Source organism: Apteryx mantelli, chromosome 21, assembly GCF_036417845.1.
Source record: "Apteryx mantelli isolate bAptMan1 chromosome 21, bAptMan1.hap1, whole genome shotgun sequence".
NCBI classification, from domain to species: Eukaryota; Metazoa; Chordata; class Aves; order Apterygiformes; family Apterygidae; genus Apteryx; species Apteryx mantelli.
The window spans coordinates 2628706-2648263 of NC_089998.1; the positions used below are offsets into that span (position 1 = coordinate 2628706).

At 41.9% G+C, this 19558-nt stretch overlaps 1 protein-coding gene across 1 annotated transcript in view; it reads right to left on the minus strand.

Annotated features, from left to right (window-relative positions):
* Positions 1-19558, minus strand: part of DAB2IP (DAB2 interacting protein) — a 232340-nt gene that overhangs the window by 134777 nt on the left and 78005 nt on the right. The window contains exon 3 of the mRNA XM_067309020.1: positions 1093-1211. Coding sequence (XP_067165121.1) covers positions 1093-1211 — 119 coding nt within the window. The remainder of the gene's footprint in view (positions 1-1092; positions 1212-19558) is intronic.

Consider the following 19558-nt stretch of genomic DNA (forward strand, 5'->3'; position numbering starts at 1 on the left):
TATCACTAGGTTTTAAAGTGAAGTGTGTAGTCAATGGATTAAAGTACTGTCCTGATGTTTTAAGCTACCACTGCTAGAAAATGTTTACATCAGTGTAAGTCCTTCTTTGGATTCTAGTCTTTGCTGTTTTTCAGATAGACTTTTCTTGGCACTTCCATGTCATTCCCTGAAGAGAGTCACGTAAGGTTGACGGATTCCCCTTTTGCAAGCAAACAGTTAGTTCGTTTCTGTGGTTACTAACGGTGTCTGTCTTAGCCAACTCTGACCTTGATCTGCAGGTGAATTTATACATAAGCTTACCTAGAAATGTGCGTCTGTCTCATGCACACATTCACATAAATCTACATATACATAAATACATTCAAATCCAATAAAGCACTACTTAATTTTCAAACTTAATTTCAGCTTAGGCTGAAGAATTAAAACAAAGTCTCATTTCCCCTTCATTTTGCTTGCAATCTGCTCCAATACCGACCATCCCAAGTCAAATGCTTCCTCTGATCCATCTGCACGTTCCCTGCAACACATCCCCTCTGGGCTGAAAGATCCTGTCATGGCTCAGCCAGAAAAAGCAGCTTCGGCCACATGCCGAGAATCCATCTCGGTATAATGACAGGAGTCAGTGGCTATGGAAGATGTGTAGGGAAGGAAAGGGGGGGGGGGAAGGAAGGGATTTGGGCGGATTATGGTTGTTATTGTTCTATGTTATTGTTCATACAGCGTGTAACCCAGCAGTGTTCAGTGTAGTTCAGTGTGTGAGCGTCCCTCTCCCTCCCTCCCTCTCTCACATCAGTCAGCTTTGGCTGCTGCATCTACGTGCTATTTATATGCTGGTGCATCAACTTAGAATTTATTGTGGGAAAAAAAATAGAATAGACAGGCTTCTCCATGCATGTTATTTAGCCTGAAAAGGGAGGGTTTGCACCGTACACTCACCAACAAATTAAAAGCACCTCCACCACAATTAAGCAAGTCTACTTCTACCATAGAATAAGGTAAGCAAGATATTAGCAAGCCCTGGGAAAAATCAGTATCTTCATCCTCTCTCTCAAACACACCATCCTCCCCGCCCTCTGCGAGACGTCCCCTTACCTTTCATTGTCCACACTCCTGAAGCCAGGTAAGATGTGCCGGAAGCTGCTGTTCCTATCAAGCTTCGGTTGGCTCTTTGTCCTTTTGATGGAGCCTTTAAGCCGACGGCTGAGGAACCCCTGTGGGGTGAGACAAGAATACTAAATTATACCAAAAAGAAGGAGAAAGACAGAGTGAGCCCTGGACCTGCTCTCTTGCACCCAAGTGCAGCGAGGCAAACTGTTCTCTCCAGCTCCCTGTGCGCGGCTGCAGGCAGCGCGGCTCCCCGGCTGCAGGCAGCATCTGCTCGCAGCGCTCACCGAGGCCAGGGCGCTGCATCAGCGCGAGACTCCCCAAAGCCTCTGTTACCCTGGCAACCACCAGCTCACATAAAAATACTGTCTGCAAGACAAGACTAGCACATTGCAACTCCTGACGAGAGGAACGCTGGGGATGCAGGGCTCCGGCTGGCTCGGGCTGCCGGGGCCATTTCACAGGCACAGGTGCAAAAAATCACCCACTTATCACAGTGACCAGGAGACAGGTAATAACTTAATTACCTGATCAACCCTGCTGGATTTCACCCAGGGCTGGCAGAATTGGACTCAGGTGTTTTCAATTCATATAAAAATAGCCTCTAGCACATACACAAACACCCTGTCTGGAATCTGCAGCTCTTAAGCAACGGCTCTATGCTGGGTGCTGCCTTTATGGACGGTGCGGGGTCTTGCACTGCACATACAGCACAGGCTCTGCTTTGCTTCGCCTTCCCTCCTGGAATATAAGTCACGGCTCTTATAGTGCTCTAGAGCAAAGCTAGCACTAAATGTTTTAATAGCAAAGCTTCTAATGTGTTATTTGCTTATTGTTAGGAGTTAATGTTCTACATAAATGGAACATTACATTTAATCTCTAGGCTAAATATGGCAATAAAAGAATAATACTATTGCAGTGTCCAGCATTTACAGTATGTAAGAATAGTCTTAATGGATCAAGCATGTTAGCTAGAGAAAATGGGGAAGCATTTTAAAGAGAAACATGGATTTCGTAGTGAAGCCTGCGGAAGTGCTCTTTTCCTATGCTGTCATACCAAAGAAATAAATCAGCTGCATACAAACAACTTGGCAAATCCCTGCACGACCTGAGATTTAGCATATGCCACTTTCCTGTCCTATCTCCAGCACAGGGGGTAAAGATATCCTCTGGATCAAGCACAGATTTTGATATACAGGAAGAAAGAAATGTGAGAAGAAGAGGAATCTTTCCATTGGGTACGGTGTCAGCATCCCGGATATCCCCACAGAGCATTCCTCTCCGTTCCAGGTGTGAGTCTAAGTAGCTTCTCCAATCAATCTTAAGAAACAGATATGGGTCATATACCCTTTAGCAGCTTCCTTTTATAAATTGGTACCCCTTATACGTCTTGCAGGAAGATAATCATAGTGTAACTTATATCTAGCCTGTCATTTGTTCATTCTATTTAAATATGCCTTCCCCACCTCGGATATTCATGGGTCACGTTATGTCTGTCTCAGATTGCAAAATTTCCTGGGGCAATATGTGCAGCTCTTGTTACGGAAGTGACTTTTCTGTTTGTAAGTTCATCAAGAATTTGAAATATGCAGATAACCAAAGGTGTTTCATATTTATTAGGTACCACTTTCCTTACAAATGAGGTATGTAACATGCATTCATGTGAACTGAATATTTCTTTGGGTGCTATCTGCATGACTGAAATAGGAGGACACAGAACATGTGGCCATCAGGTTACATACTCTGCCGTCTTACACAGAGGGAACGCTTAAGAAACAAGGGCCTTTTCTGAAGTGTTTTGTCTGTGAGAAATACTTTTAGAGAGGTTCATTTTTATGGTATAGGGAAATACCAGAAAGAGGGAACAATGTGACTCAGAAATAGCAAACTTGGGGATCTCCTCCTCCCTTATCTTTTGGATAACGGAGGAGAACATTGATATTTGCCTCTGTGCTCAGGCCTTTGCCAGCCTCACGCTTTTGATAACAACTCTTCGTGCTTGTGCTTCCTGCACAAGAGGCAGGAGACCTCCTGTACGTCAGCACAAACCCACTGAAACGTGCAAGAGTCACCTCTTCACAAAGTCAGTGAAATGCAGCCAATAGGTTTACTCCTTTCATATGGATAGCTGGGACTGAAATATCATAAAATGAAAAATTTTACTATAGCAGTATATTTTTTTGCCACCATTATCTCCTTCTCCAACTCCTAAGAGGAAATCTCCAGCCATCTCCTCTAAGCCACGCCACGCTTACAAAGCTAGAGCAGGCCACTGATCGCCTGCTATGGAGAATAGCCAATACTCTGTGAAGGGAAAGACCAAACATCAAAAACATGCAACTGGCCAGTCACCCCATGGCGAGCAGCTTTTGCCCAGAAGCGAGAGACTTGATTTCCTTTATCGCTGCCGGCCTAGCAGGCAAATACATCATAATATTATCAAGCTGCTTTTTAAAATCCAGTAACAGCTTTCAACTCTGGACAGGGAACTGAGGGGGGAAAAAACATATACTTTCTGTAACAAACGATCACAACTTTCTTTCACTATCTTTTATTTCACATCTTGACAATTGTTAGATGATTCGTGTAGGATTCGGGAATTAGAACTTAGAGTTGCAATAAGACATTACTTCCCTTCTGTTTCCCATTGTTTTTATAGTCATTGCCACCAGAAGAAGATCACACCGTGCCACTTTCAGTTTTCATTGCCAGTTTCATTGGAAGAATGATATGTCAGAGATTTTAATGCTGATAAATTATAACGCTATATAATGCTATCGCAATACATTACACTTCCACAGCGCATGCCAGAGATCAGAAACTCTACTTTGTGAAATACTACCTTCTTAATTTTGAGATGGGTAACTCAGAAAGAGAGAGGGGAGGTGGCCTCAGCAAGGCAGGCCAGAGAAGCCAACGCGGGGTGTGACTGCCATGCTTTCCCAGTGAGATCACAGGCACGTCATCCCTTTCTTCTTCGTATATGACTTTAAAGATTTGATTCTGATCTCTAGAGGAACGAGGCTAATCCTACCCCATGACCATTGCCTACTCCTCTAGCCTTGCTGCATTCTTGGGGGTTCCAGTAATTAAAGTGTTGCTCTTTATATTACATGTTCTTTGTATGTTTGTAAGTTTATACTGAGAGCTCTGTAGTGCAGGACTGCGTCTTTCTGTTCATGGGCAGCATTTACCCTTAAAAAATAAATAAATCTTAGGAAAAAGTAAACTACTAAGTTAGGAAGGTAATATTGAGAAGCACAAAAGAAGTTAATGTCCTGTATGAAATTACAATACATAGAAATCTGAAGAGCAAAAGAATCTCTCTGGAATTTACTGCAGCAGAAAACCGCGAGGTGCCACACTCCTCGCTCCGGGCCTGGCCCCAGCCCAGGGCAGGGGCCCGTTCACACACAGCTAGGGAAGCTCTGGAACCAGTTAGCCAGGACGGGCTGTAGCAGTATTGCTCCTGGTGCACAAAGTAATATTGTGCTGCATTGCAAGGTGTAGACATGTTAGCTTACTCAGAACCAGTGCAAAATGTGCATGTAACGTAGCATTCTACTACACATCATAGGCCTGTCCTAAGAATTATAATGTTATGGAAAAACAAAGCTTATTTTTTCCTTCGATGATCAATGTTTTCTCCCTAAACATGAAGAAGAAGGCATCACATAAACTAGCAGACAGAAGGTTCAAAGGATGCAAAAGGAGAAACTTTATACCAGTTGTCCTGCACAACACTGAATGTTCAGCACGAGCAAGAATAATGCTTCCCCTCACTCAGGATAGGTCTGTCCTTGTTTAGCCCAAACGACTTTTTAAACTTTGCTGGAATACAATGAAGCGAACTTAGGATAACATTACCTTCTTTATAGGGAACAGACATAAAGTAAATACCCTCTTAAATGCAAGCAGAGGTACTAACTATATAAATCCGTCCTTTGCACAACCACTAAAATATCCTTTGAACAAGAAGGGGTATTTTAAGGTCACCAGAGAAGAGACAGCCACTGCGGTCAAGCATACAGAACCATGCGGCCCTGCATGGTTGGATGGAGGCCTGCCAGGCATCGGAGCCCGCAGAGGGAGCGCAGAGCCCAACTAACCTAGCGATAAGACATACAGAGCTCCCACTGTGCAACTAAGTGATTTAACTTTTTCAAGCGCAAGAGCCTTGCTCTTCTTGTTTTATTTCTGCAGTACAACCCTGAGTCTAGTATACAACTGCTCTAATCTGAAGAGCTGGGTGAAGTTATAATAAGACACAGAGAAAAAAGGCAGAAAAAAAACAGAACAAATCCTTTTGACGAATGGCTTAATCACAGCCACAGCTACTTAAGCTAAAACAGGACAGGCACACTTCAGAACAGGACAATTAAATCTGCTGTGATTTAGGCTGTTTTTTCTTATATATTTGACCAACCCTGAAATCTGATGCCATCAGCTTTGCAGGAAGGTCAGATTCTCTTTTTAATTTTTCCTGCCTATCAATCCTGGCATTTCCAATTACTCTAGACCCTGAATGAATCTGAATACTAGAATACTTCTATGGCATATGTGCAAATCCATCAGAACTGTAAGTCTTTGAGAAGAAGAAACTGTACTTCCACACACCCTGGGCCCTTGATAAGAAAGCTGGGAAGTGGAGAGAAAAAGGGCAGGCTGCAAAACTGAGTAGAGGATTAAAGACAGCAAAATCTTGAGTCTGCCTCTTGGGCTCCTGTTCCATTAAATGTAATGATGCAAGTCTCATGTATCTGGAACTGACTCCCACACCATTAATGTTCATTTGCAGTGAACCCTCATTAAAAAAAATTTAAAGGTAAAAAGTCAGCACCATGGAAACACAATGAATGTGAAATAAAGAACGTATATATCAATAAATCAAGCTGGATGTTTCAAGAGCAGCTTTCTTTGGAAGAGCCCTGGCAGCTCCCTTATTTTCTGTGCCGTGCACAGCAAACAAGCGGGCCAAACGCCCAGGAGGCAAAGCGAGGAGTGTGTGCGTGCAAGGGTTGGTCCACAGGACTGGGCAACCTCTGGGCCAACAGGAACATTAGAAAAGCAGAGAGCAGCCCTGCTTCATGCTCTTATCCAAAGGTCACACAGAATAAACTCTATAAAGACGTATCACAGAAACTAGTGAACAGATGGGGTTATTTTTTATAGCTCTTTCATAGGTTTTTGTTTCAGTTCAAGTAAATCTCGACTACAGGGGACTTGAGAGGACATCAGAAACGTGTTCACTACTCATAATAATGAAACTGCCATAAATAAATATCTGCCACAAGTGTGTGATGCAATATTCTATATCAGGTGTCCATTTTGTTAGTACAGGAGAAATAAGTTTACCTGCATAAAACTGTGAGTAAATCTTTTGTACCAGATATGTCTTTATTCTGGGCTTTAGAGTCTCAGCTTCTTTTTTCTATTCAATTTCTTTAAGTCTGGAATCATCTTTTTGTCCCAGCCTTGCACAGCATCTATCACAACACATGGAAACACTCTATGACTGAGGCTCCAAAGGACAAACATAATCTAAAGTAACATTAATAAAAAGAAATTATTACTTTTACCTACAAGGTGACATGAAGATAGATTAGCAGATGATTTATAAAGAAACTGGAGACATCTGCCAGACAAGAATAAAAATGCAACTAAGAACTCGTGATACTTTCCTAAATTCTTCCTACAGACAAAGGTAAATAGATCCCATACATCAGCTTATACCTATTGAGGTACTACAACGTAATGTCTTCAAATTTTTTCTAAAATAATAAGATCAAGCATGCAATAGCTTGTGCTTATGTTGAGCTGTGATCATTATGCTTCAGAGTTAACAAACGTGGAATGAATTGGTGTTGTCATTACTTTCTATACTATTTTCTTCAAGCTGTCTAAAGACAAAAGCAAACTTTATGGCATCTCATTGACATTTTCCTCAAAGTCATGAGGACTAAAGATTTTTATTGTTGCTTGTCTTTTTTAAATAAAATCTTATTTTCTGGGATATAAAATGCAAGTCACCAAGAGAAAGAATTGAATTACTAAAACATGAAATAGCACATTCTCACTTCCAGTGCTTACTATTCCCACTGTAAAATAAGACAGAAATAAAACTGGCATTACTGGCTACTATGTGTATACTGAATGGAAAATTAATATTTGTATTTGTGAAGCAAGTAGAGACTTCCCAGTGCTAAGGATCTTATTATAGCCTTAAATGTAAGACAAAGTGAGCTTCCCCTTTTCTACAATTACCCATGTTAGCCTTAGCTTTTAAAATTAAAAAAAAAAAAAGGCCTTTTTCCGGGCAGCATGTTGCTTGTTACCTGGTAAATATATCGAAGTGCACATCTCTACTGTCATCTTTGTAGAACACGACCGCATTAAAATACAAGAGCACCCAGACGGAAGAAAGCTGAGTGTGAGTTCAGGTGTCAAACGTGTCTCCTGAAAGTCCAAGACCAGAAGTAATCCACCACGTGGACTCCTGGAACTGGCACGGGCGAGGAAGGGAATTGCAGGTGTAGCACTGACCTTTAGGGATCAAATGCTTTTGTACTTTTTCAGCGTACAGAGGCATGTGCCTGTAAGTATATGTGTCCTTTCAAACAACTCATATATAATTTATTGTTGTTGGCTCTTTTGATTTGAACTTGTAAGTTAACAGTTGTTTTCCTATCATCTAATTCTACAGCTGTCAGCCGTGATGAAGGGCTCTGTCCACGAGCTTAACACGCAGACGGCCCCTAGCGACTCCCCTGGCCTGAGCTGTACGTTGCTACCACACACTGCTCTGGCATAGGATCCATTTTCGACTCGGGCAAACCGTATGCAGGAGTACGTCAGCCAGAGCGTCATCTGAAGTCAAAGACACCCCCAGACTTACGGGAACCCTTGCTGAGTTAACCGTAACAAGTTACGTTCTTGCAAGTTTACCAATTGACAAACTCAAATTCTGGTTACATGACAAAAAAAACGCAACGGGGATGTGAACTTAAAATGAAACCAGAACAGTTTATTATCTCTGGACCTAGAAATGCACACAGAGATTAACGTGTATTAGCCCTTCTGTTTAGAGGAGGCTGAAAGCACAACTTTGTTCAAGTGGGTTAAAAGTCCCTCCGTTTATCTTTCCCTATTTTATTGCATCAATCTCAGGGCCCTTCCCAGTCATCCTGTGACCCCTAGAGCAACAGCAGATGCAGTGAAGCAGGGAGGTCTTATGATCAAAAATAAGAGCAAGCAATATCCACGCACGAGCCACTAACTCGCTGTGATTGATGGTGCCTTAAAACATTATCCTGCAGCGATAAGGAAAGTCCCTCTGAGACAAAGGGTCTTGGAATTGGGATGAAAACCAACAGAATGGAAAAATAGCTGCAAAAACATTGTGTGTCCAATGATAGATGGCAATGAAAGGTCAAATCTCGCTGCTGCACACACTGCGGTCAGAGCTGTGCTCTGACATCCGGCGTTGGAGAATAAACACAGCGACAGAGTCCCCGAGGGCGCAGGAGGGGTGTCGGGAGCCAGGCCGTGGAGCAGGCCAGGAAGGCAAGAACAGCGCCTGTTGGGCCGTGTTGCTTAGCAACACTGCCCTGTACAGCAAAAGATTAATCAAATTTGCAGTGTCATTGGAAATACTTAGTTCAGTCCGTTTGAAAAATCAGAGGAAAAAGTGCTGAAGCCCCAGAGGTCACCAAAGGGACAGCGTGGGTCTGGCTAGGTCACGAAACCTGGAATTATGTCAACTGAGAGGCACTGAGGGTTAATCAAGAATCTGGCAAATCTAATAGAGGCAAGTATCAGCAAATCACAGACGTAAGATGCAACAGCTTCAACAGATAACGTCACGTCCCTTTGTCACCTCGAGCCAATAAAGGCTTGTTGCTGTGCTCTGCTTTTGTCCAGATTTTATCTATCTTGCTGAAAATTTCTTGATCGCAGGTCCTCTCCCATTGCCTGGCGAGAGAATCCCACAGCCTGGCACCTGCTGGGGATGCCTCTTCTCTCCAAACGTTTCTCCTGATATTCAGCTCAATGTTTCTTTGCACAATTTCACTTTGTCCTCTTCTGCTCTTTGCTCCTAAGGAGAGAATCCTACCCTGTCCCAGCCCTGGAAACAGCCACGCGCCAACAGCACAGCCCCTTAGTCCCTCACCAAGGGAACTGCCAGAAAGGTTCGGGCAAGGCAAAGCCCTCTGGTAAAGCAGAGGAAACCAGTGAAATCTCCGCACTGTCCCACTAGCACTGGTGACTTGCAGATAACGTGAACATGTAACAGGCAGGGCATTAACGGAATCTGAAAAAAAGGAAAGTGCTGCCAGGAAGAATCTAGAAAACAACTGTGTTCAAAAGACATTGTTATTCAGGGATCACCCGATCCCTCAATTTGGATTCTTTTGTTCTTCTGTTAAAATAAACCCACACTACTCTGGATTATTTGTTCACAGTTCCATGATTATCATACTGTCAACATTTCATATCCGAACAAGGCACATAAATATTCCTTAGGAAGGTAGGAGAAGGGTAATTGAGCAATCAGGGATGAATGATGCAGGAGCTGTGACACAGGTAGAATGCAAGTAATCTTGAAGAACAAAACCACAGTTATTTACCCAAAGAGAAGAGCAACTAGAAAAAGACTGCCTAGGTGAAGCCGAGCAAGGATGTCACCTGGGAAAGCATCCCAATGGGGTGAAACAGTTTCCATATTTAACTGGCCCAGTGGAGTCAATCATCCAAGAGGAAAAACTGTTCTTATGCCAAACTTCTTGTTTGTTCTTTAGTGAGAGCAATCCTGATAGAAGCGGAGCACCTGTGAGATGCCGAGCACTGCCACCAGAAGTTAGACCAGGTAACACCTCACGGGGGCTATCTCCCGGCTCCTGGAACCAGACTCACTGTAGCAGCCCCAGGACTGTTGCACTTTGGAATGAAGGAAAAGAGACTCCGAGCTTTGCTCTCTCTCTCCTTAGAGAACTGCTCAAATTAGGTTCTTGAGCATTTTCAGTCACCTGAACAAAGTTGTCACTGCTGAACAGCAGTCCAAACCAAGTGCTGGCAACCACCATGGCAGCTCATAATTGCAACAGAGGAAAAACTATGTCCTGACAGCCTCAGGGCTAAGAGAAGTGCCTTCTGATAGTCCTTGAAGACAGCAAAGACCGAAGGAGCTGAGGGGAATGAACGGGCCTTTCGCTCTTAGGGGTAGGGTCCTCCAAGATGGGGCAGTTGCTTGGCCAGGGAGGTGATTGCAAAAGTGCAGCTGTCTCTTCACAGAGCTGAGTAGAGGTCTCAGGGTCATGAGCCTTGAATCCCTCCTAAATCCTAGATTCATTCAAAAAATGTGGAAAGGGCTAAAATATGAACAAAACAAATTTCTCACCCACATTGTAAAGTATAAAGCCACCAACCAGGAGAAGCCAAGCCCAGACAGTAACATTACAACTTTCACCGAGGAGTAGCTTCTGTGCTGCCTCCATTGCAAACTACAATTCACAACAACTAGCCTTCTGCTATAGAACACCAGCAGCCCAAACACGTTCAAGAGGAAGCGAGACGGTTCCTCCCTGAGATGTAGTCCATTGCATAACTTCTCTTCCAGTGGAGAGAAGCCCAAAATGAGCTTGCTGCAAGGAGAGGTTTTCTACTCCACTTTGATTTTATACAATAATTGACAATGCAGAGAACAAGATGAAACATTGCTGCAAATATCTATCGCAGTCATTGCAGTCCTAGCTACCATTCCTGGGCTGTACACATGGCCGTATGGAGATTCAGGATTCAAATAACACGCATGCCTGGATTTAGAATCAGGAGATTGGAAGCTTCTGACAAGATATAAAGGGAAAAACTGAATGTGAGAAGCAAGGTGCCACTACAGAGATGGATTGGTAGAAATCTCTTCAGACCCTGCCCAGACAATGCTCTGACGAATATAGTGCTAACGATATTACCAATAACAATGTCTACATGAAAAAATGAGGTATGCTGGACATGAAACCTGCTTTCTAATGCAACTAGTGTCCAGCCAATTGCTGGGGGTAGCATGCAGTTTTTGAGCAAATATCCAATGCAAGATAGAAGGCTGTTGGAGGAAAACTAACTTCTAGACTCCTAAGAAATCCCACGACAATTTTCCACTCATTTTTTTAAAGAATCATCCTCACTGGATTAGATTCATAAGAGTTCAAGCAACTTCAAATAAAACTTCCAAATCCAGGAGATACACAGCTAACCATTACTCAACACTTTGAAAATATATCCTGTGGCGTTCAGAGACTTCAGCTGTTTATGATATTAAGAGTTTTGAGTATCTGACTTTAAATAAAGCTAGTAAGTTTTGCATCTACACTCTCCCATGCACTGTACACACAGGAGATTTATTTTACAGTGGAGAGCAATAGATTCCAGTCAGGCAAATGTTTTTGAAACCTCAGATACAGAGAGAATGAGCGCCTTTTAGATTAAAAGGGATAATCCCCAACGGACAGAAAATTATTCACACTCCTATAAATTTAATTTTTCACAATACTTTTTGTAGTGTAATAATGAATTAAGCACTTGATATCAGCTGTGAATCATTATGTTCATCCTGCTTTTAAAACGTAGCTGTGATTTCACTGGAGATAAAATAGAGAATTTTTAGGACGTGGTAACAATGTATATTTGAATGTGATGATCCCATTCAGGCATGAAAAGCAACCAAACTCTACAAATATTGATGGTTTCTATCACATGGACTTTTTATAGAGAGGATCCCAGGGAAACCACCTGCAGGTTCTTAAGATTTCAAGCCGGTGCACACAGTACTGGGATATAACTATTTGAAGTGTCCTGCTTGCTGTGATAAGTAACTCAGCCCAAAGCATGTGGCCACAGACATCCTGACCCACGCTCCTGTGGTGCTCTTGCAATGGTCTAAGCAGCCCAGGAGTTCTCCAGAGCTGCACGTTTGGACCTGCTGTTGTGGGACAGAACTTGAGCTCCAGTTGGTGAATGAGCCTTGGGCTCTATCCATTTATACCAGATACCTAACCTGCATATACGTTGTCATGATATATCAAACTGCCCTCCAATTTAATGAAAAAAGGTATCTTTTCATATAAAGCAGATGAACTTAATTCTTTTACAATATCAGAAATCAGAATATGCCTTTTAAAAGTCAGTCCATAGGAAGATCCATGCTTCAACAAGCTTACTGTCTGACAAGGAGAGGAATGTGCAAGGATAGGTAGAGGTGGGATAGTGGGCAGGAAATACTGTCAAAATAGCTTATTTTGGCATAGAGCAATATATAGAGGAAACGAGTTTGAAGGTAGATGTGTCTAAATGTCTTTCTACACTGGCTACGCAGCAGATAAGCTGCAAGGCCAGGATTACTTTTCAAGAACGCTTCGTTCCTATGCCAGCAGTCTAGCTATTCATATACATTGCCTCAAGTGAAAACAGGTATCAAAACTCTCCAAACTGAGCAATAAACACACAGGGGAGATGAGAAAACTATCTCCATAAATCTGTTTACATTAATGTTTTCTTTTAAAGTCCACTTTTGCTATATGATACAGAATAAAATCTTTCATGAGTGTGTTTTGTATGCGCTTTTTTAACTTTGATTTATGGCCTCGGAGCAGCACGTGGATTTCATGTTGTATCTAGTCATCAGGCTTCTCCCTATTAGCTTCCATGTGAAAACTTCAGGGAAGAGCAAATGCTGGAAGAGATCACCACATTTTCCAGTTTTGATGACCAACTCTAAGTTTATAGAAAAATAATCAACATTAAGTGACTTCGTTTTCATTGACAAATCCTGTGTGCTTCTAATAACACGATTGCTACACAAGCAGCTGCTAGACCAATAAATTTTAAAAAGCAGTTGGTAGATGATATGTTTGGGATAAAAAATTATTGTTTTCCTTTGAATGTAAGGATTCATTGTGCAATTTTGCAGTAAAAGTTACTCATTCAAATATGAAACTCATGTTTCAAGCAGATGCTCTTGGCTTTCACCACATTCCTGCAGCTTCAGTTGGAACATTTGTATTCAGCAATAATTACATTTGCAATCAAACGAAAGTGTTAACTTTTGTAAAGGTAAGGTGAATCCTTACTAAGAGTCAGGCAATAAGAGTCCTGTATTTTTCTCCTAACTTTCTAGACGATGTAATTTCCAGACATTGTGAAAATACTTAAGATAAATTTCATTTGTCCTGATTTCAAAATTTGTGAAAATCTCTGAGCATTTCAATTTGATTTACCTTTTGCTTATGACTTTGAAAAAAGGAGGAAAACTACAATGAAGGGGTAAATACAACATACATATGAGTCTTACAGGAGTATACCAGCCTTGCTTTCAGTCTTCCTGTCCTTAATGACACACAGCACAGACAACGGTTTGATTAAGAAAGTTTGGGATTGTGATGGGCAATAAATCCTTAGGATAGGGGAGAAGGAATCTATTTACTTAAAATTATACCACAAAAAATTCAAGAACTTCACATGGTTTTGTAAATTTGTAAAATAGTTCTCAAAATCTCAAAAGTCCACTCCTAGTTAAAATAGATGCCAGAGACCAGAAATACACACCCTTACATTGAGAGAACAGATGTGAGGTCTCTGCCTGTCCCCTCCACGCAAAATGAATTTGAAAAGCACCCAGCAGTTCTACCCTTTCAGATGAAATCACACATATTCAATCACCAACTGAAATTTAAATGAAAAACAATCTTAGTCCTCCAGTATTTTTCTCCACCATTACTCCTTCCCTTTTTCTCCTAAGCTTGCACCTTGTGTCTGATCTTTGTATTATGTCTTGACGCATCCCTTCAGGTTAGGCTGGGGAAGAGTGTGATGTGAGGTAGTAATAAACTACATAGTCGATAATTATGTTTCTCAAGACATTCACTTTGAAAGTTTGTCAAAGATATAAAACAGAAAGAATATCCTTCAAAAATTTGAGGCAAAACTTAAGTTCATTGCTGTTTTATCTCTGCAAAATAAGAAGGCAGACACTGCAAATGGCAGATCCTATTTTGGGGTTTTAGCAGAGATTATTTCTTGTCTGATTATTAGCAGTGGATTTACTATCTTTAAAGCAGAATTTTGTCACCCAGCAGGAAATTTTCTATTCTATCAGGCAGATTTAACTCTCATTCATTTATTCCTTAACTGTGTTTGACTTGCTTGCTAATTATCAAGGAAGGCTGCATTCAAAGGAAGTCTGAAGCCAGAAGGCAACCATGCAGAAATGGCCTGTGTGTTGGCCCTCAGTTACGGCCAGCTGCCGTACCAGTCGCGCAATGTTCAGAGCGCTTGTTTCCTACGCAGGGAACCCCCCCTAACTCCTACTATCAGCAAAATTTGAATTACTAGTTGTAAAGCTTTCAAAGATCCGAGAGTTGACAGGGAAGTACAAAACACCAGGCAAGGCATATGCGTGCCCTTTTGTCCCCGTCCTGCTCAAGGGTGACTGCAGTACACAGCAGTGTTGGACACTGTGATATGGGAATTGAACTTGGACATGATGAGCTCCTAGCTTGTTCCATACCACATCTCTATTTCCCAAATACATCGGAAGACATGCTCATCTCTGGTCTCAGCATTGAACTAGATAATAAACTTCTATCTAAGTATAGAAAGAAAAGTGATCCTAGATTCCACCCATTCTTACAACATGGGCATAAGACATGAACCCAGACCTGGGCTCCACCTTTCCTTATGCTGCCTCTAGGCCTCTGAGCAGAGGGCTGCACAAGGTCATTGTGCAGCTGAAGCAGAAACTCTCCGGATCCTGGTAAGGAGGTAGAGTCTTGGCACCAGCCCCTCAGGACTCGCAGCAGCTCTCTGGAACATGACATGAGTCTACGCAGCTCTGCACGTCATGGTCTGGAACACACAGTGGGGCAAATCTCCCACCCATTGCAAAGAAGGCACGGGAACTTGCTCATTAACTATAATCAAGCAAGACTGTCACATCACAGGAAATATGTGGATATGATCTTGCAGTTGGTAGGAGAGAAGGCAGGAGAGGAGGGCAGGCGGGGGCAGGTTATGATGATTGCTGTGAATCCCAGTCTGAAGAGCAGCATACATAACTACAGAGAGCTATTTAGGAAATAAAGACACGATTAGTTCTGGAGCTAATTTCCTTGGTGCTTTGAAGACTGTAGCAGGTAAGATATCCACTGTAATTATAGAGCAAGATAAAGACAGGAAAGCTGCTGGCAGAGCTCCAGGGCCGAGGAATACCTGAACACTTCAGGAAAGGCACTATGGCTCATACCATCTCCTTCTCAAATTATCCTTGATGCCTGAGCCATCACTATCACTGTTCACTAGGAAAACCAGAGGGGGGAGGAGAAATAGTCTATTCCTTATCAGAGTGCAGCATTGAGGAAAAGACACGGGATGGAGGAGAAATCTTGTTTCTATGGTAACTAAAGTTTGAAAAAAGTATATAGAAATCAATCTTAATATGTATGTTTACATAAAGACCCACAGTAATAAAAAGTTATTCAACTGCAAGTATCATGAGATCATGTAAAAATCCCTTTCCAAGAGTTCCCTGATGTTTTGGTGATATAAGGTGCAAAACAGATGTAAATGAGGAATTATATCATTTACATGAGTGGAGTTATATAATAGTGTAAAACATGCAAGTGATCCGAATCAGACCTGCCATTTCAAATAGCTGTGTTTGGTTTGGAACAACAGTGTCACCACCTGGAGAAAAAGTCTCACATTAAGCAGCACCAGTTTGGGATTTGGATGGGAGGAGAACACCTCCAAAACAATTTTTGAATGGTCTAACGTAGCAGCCCCACTCAAAAGAAAGTGCCATAAGCTCTCAGTCACTTCAACAGCGGCCAACAACACCGACAAGATGACTTAGATGGACAGAGCCTCTCCTAAGGGGTTTCCTGTCACAGCACCCAAAGTTCTTACACAAAGTATGCGGATGACACAGGAACCATCTTCCACAATGACAGTCCAAGAAATCGTGGTTCAAAATATGGCATAGTTTTGACTTTAGAAAGCTAAGTGTTCAGTCTAAGTAAGAAAAAATCTGTCTCAGATTATAAGTAAAAACTTGGAAGAAATTTACACTAACTGTTCAGTGTTCTCAACTGTTAACAAGTCCTGTTTACTGTGGCAATGATGCACACTTCTATTAATTCCACAACAATCAATTTAATATCTAAATTAATAGCTAATATCTGTGATCTAAGGCAATAAACATTTCCAAATGGAAGAAGTTCAGAGATGGAGGTCCCATTAAATGGACACTCACGGTCTGCTGGAGCTCTCTAAGAGATTCAAATAATACCTTGTATTATTCAGCTTATTTTCTGAAAGCACTGTATCGGTGCTATTGAAAGTGGGAGAACAGAATGCATTTATTATCCTACCTTTTATTTCTGCAGTACAATTCTTTATCTGTGACCCAGAAACAAATTAAAGGGACCCTGTCAAGTTGTATATTTTAATGGTCTTCTTTTCCCTGTTCTGCCTGCAATCTGTGACTTTTTCAATGCCTAGAGCTTTAAACAAATTAAAGCTTTTGGTTTTTTTGCATTTTACATTTCATTCATTTCACAGAACTGAAACTAGTCAGATCAATTTGTTTTACTCTAGCCTGCTAATTAGCCCAGGGTGTTTGCCTTTGGACGTCCAGGGAAGAGTTTAAAACCCTGCCAGATTTTTATTTGTAGTCATTTTGAAATGAACAGGAGGGAGCTACTTCTGCTCAAACCATCCCTTGGAGACGGGAGACTCTGCAGAGCTGGTACAAGCGCAGGTGTGCTGGTGAACCACAGCGCGAGCCTGAGATTGGTTCCCTCTCTTTGTGCGGGAGGACTCACAACTGCTGCAGATGAAAATACAACAGAACACCTGAGCATATATTAAACTGTGAAACTGCCAAAAAAATAAAAGAATGTTTTAGAGAGTAAAAGTTCATCCTCTGGACAGTATTAACAAATTTCATCACTTTCTAAATCATGCCTTGAGTTGTTTTTGCTCTTTGTAGCACATGATCGGCAGCAGTACTATCCAGTCCCAACTCTTTTATATAGATTATTAAAGACTAGAAGGATCATATAATCTTTCCATGCCTTAGTCTCCCCATTTATTTAAAGGTATTATGATAGTTTGCAACCCCACAGTGACTGCAAACTTGAACTCATGCAGATTAGCAGAACACTTTAACAGCCTCAGATGAAAGGTGCTACAGAAGTGCCAAGTACTATCACTGTAATTATCATTCAAAATACACCAATCAAAAGAATAAAATGTGAATTAGCACTTATTATCCCTATTTACAGCCTAAATTTGAAATATTCCTCCCATGGGCTCTCTCCATGAAAACTTAATTTATGAGGAATTCTAGGTACTTCTGATATGGCTACAGTGGTGCTGCTACAAGAGTGGAGGAATGGAGGTATCTGAAGCAAAGAGCCAAAATACCATGCGAGCAATACAGGTTCTCCCACAGAAGTTTGCTCTCCCCAGGGAGAGGCGCGGGGAGCTGCCCTCCCACCCTCGCTCCTTGCCCATCTCCAGGCTCCTTCCCGGCACAAGGTTGCTGCCCTCTGCCGTTAGCCTCCTTGGGACCCTCAACAACTCTTCCCTGAAAGCCCCCGGCTTTTACATGCCCCAGGGGATGGGGAAGTGTAGAAATTTGGCAGCGCTGAATGAATCCGATGGAACGGTGCTAATTCACACCAGGTACAGAGCCAGACAGTTCGCTGAAATATTTTTCTCTTTCTAACCTGGGAAATATACAGTATTTGACTTTATTTTTAAAAAGAAATTCAGTGCCCTAGAAACATAAGCTGCCCTGCTAATCCACTGCCCAGACCTAACACAGGAAGCAGCGGTGTGAATTTCTCCTCTAAACCTGAACATGTTTCAAATTCCGGCGGTGGCTGGGGCAGAGCAATTTGGTGACGCAGTGCCATTTCCCTCTTCGGGGAAGCTGCCGTAGCTGCAGATTAAGTACAAGGGTCTGATTATGGGCTGTGTGGATTCTTAGCCCTTAGGAGCAGACTCTTAATTCTTTTTATATAAAGCATCAACAGATTCCAACAATATCAGGTCATCTGCCGTGCCCTCCTCACCGCCACATGCCGGAGCCGGCCTTGCTGCTGTCTGCACAGCCCTGGTCTGCAGCCACATCAGTCCGATAGCAATCAGAAGCTGTGAATCACCAGTCCAAACCATGCTCCACCTCACAAAAACTAAAACAGGATTACTAGCACTTTTAAAGAAGAGTGGCCTCAGTGTGTGAATTAAGTTGTTGATAAGCCCTTATGCCTCTTCCTTTCTGTGCAAGTGTCCTTTAGACAGCTGCAGGCTCTGAAAAAGAGACCTCCCCGGAACACGTTCAGTTCAAAAAGGAAAAAAAATCCATACCCTGCCTTGCTGAGTCCTTTTCAGTGAAGCAGGTCATAGCACCATGTCTTTTATCCTGTCATTCCTGTCTCCTGCTTGATGCCCATAATAAATCCACAGTGGTTTGAACAGCAGCTCTGTGCTGAAATCTGACAGTCCCACATATCCTTCTTTAAACACGCTGTCTTTCAGTACTCCCCCAACTGGAAACTCAAAGCTTACTCTGAAAACTTTAAATATGCAAGGCCAGACTCAAATAATTAAAACATATTCTATTTACAATCAGTTTCATTTTTCAATTCCTGTGCTAGCACTGAGTAAGGAAAAAGATTTCATTTTTTCAAACAAAATCTAACTTTCATGCCTTAACTAGAATTTATCTTATGGCTCAAACTACACACAAAACAAGAGCAAACATACTCAGAGATTTACATTAACAAGGTGGCTTGGAATAATAAGACAGAGAGCTCTAATTTTAAAAACAATTGAAAACATGATAACATTGGGCACTGGCAGAGGCAGTAAGAAAGCCGGGCATGTCTAGCCTAGGGAACAGGGACTTGGAGTCCAGAAACCACTCAGTCATTTTCACAAGACAGCATCAAGTTTGAGAAAAATATTCAATTCTCTTGAGACTGAAGAAGGATTTCAGAGACGTAAAATGTAATTAGGGGTAACTTAGCTAGTAGTTAACATCAGGACTGGGAATTAGAAATTAAGAATTTCAGTTCAGGACACATTTCCTGATTTTGCTGCATGATCATACTTAAGTTAGTTAACTTTCCCCTACTTCAGTTTTCCCAACTGTAAAACGAGGGTAATAATAATTAGCCACCTTTGTGGAGAGCTTGGAAATCTATCAAAGAAAGCTGCTCTAAGAGCAAAACGTCTGCATGCTGTTGGTGTACCTGACAAAGAAAGAATGCGACAGTCAGGTTAGCGCTGCCAATTTTTGCAAAACAGTACCAGTGGGACCTGAGCAAATGCTCAAGATGACCTCACTTATGCTTTCCACCCCAAAAATGCTCAAAAGCCAAAGCTTCCAAGCATG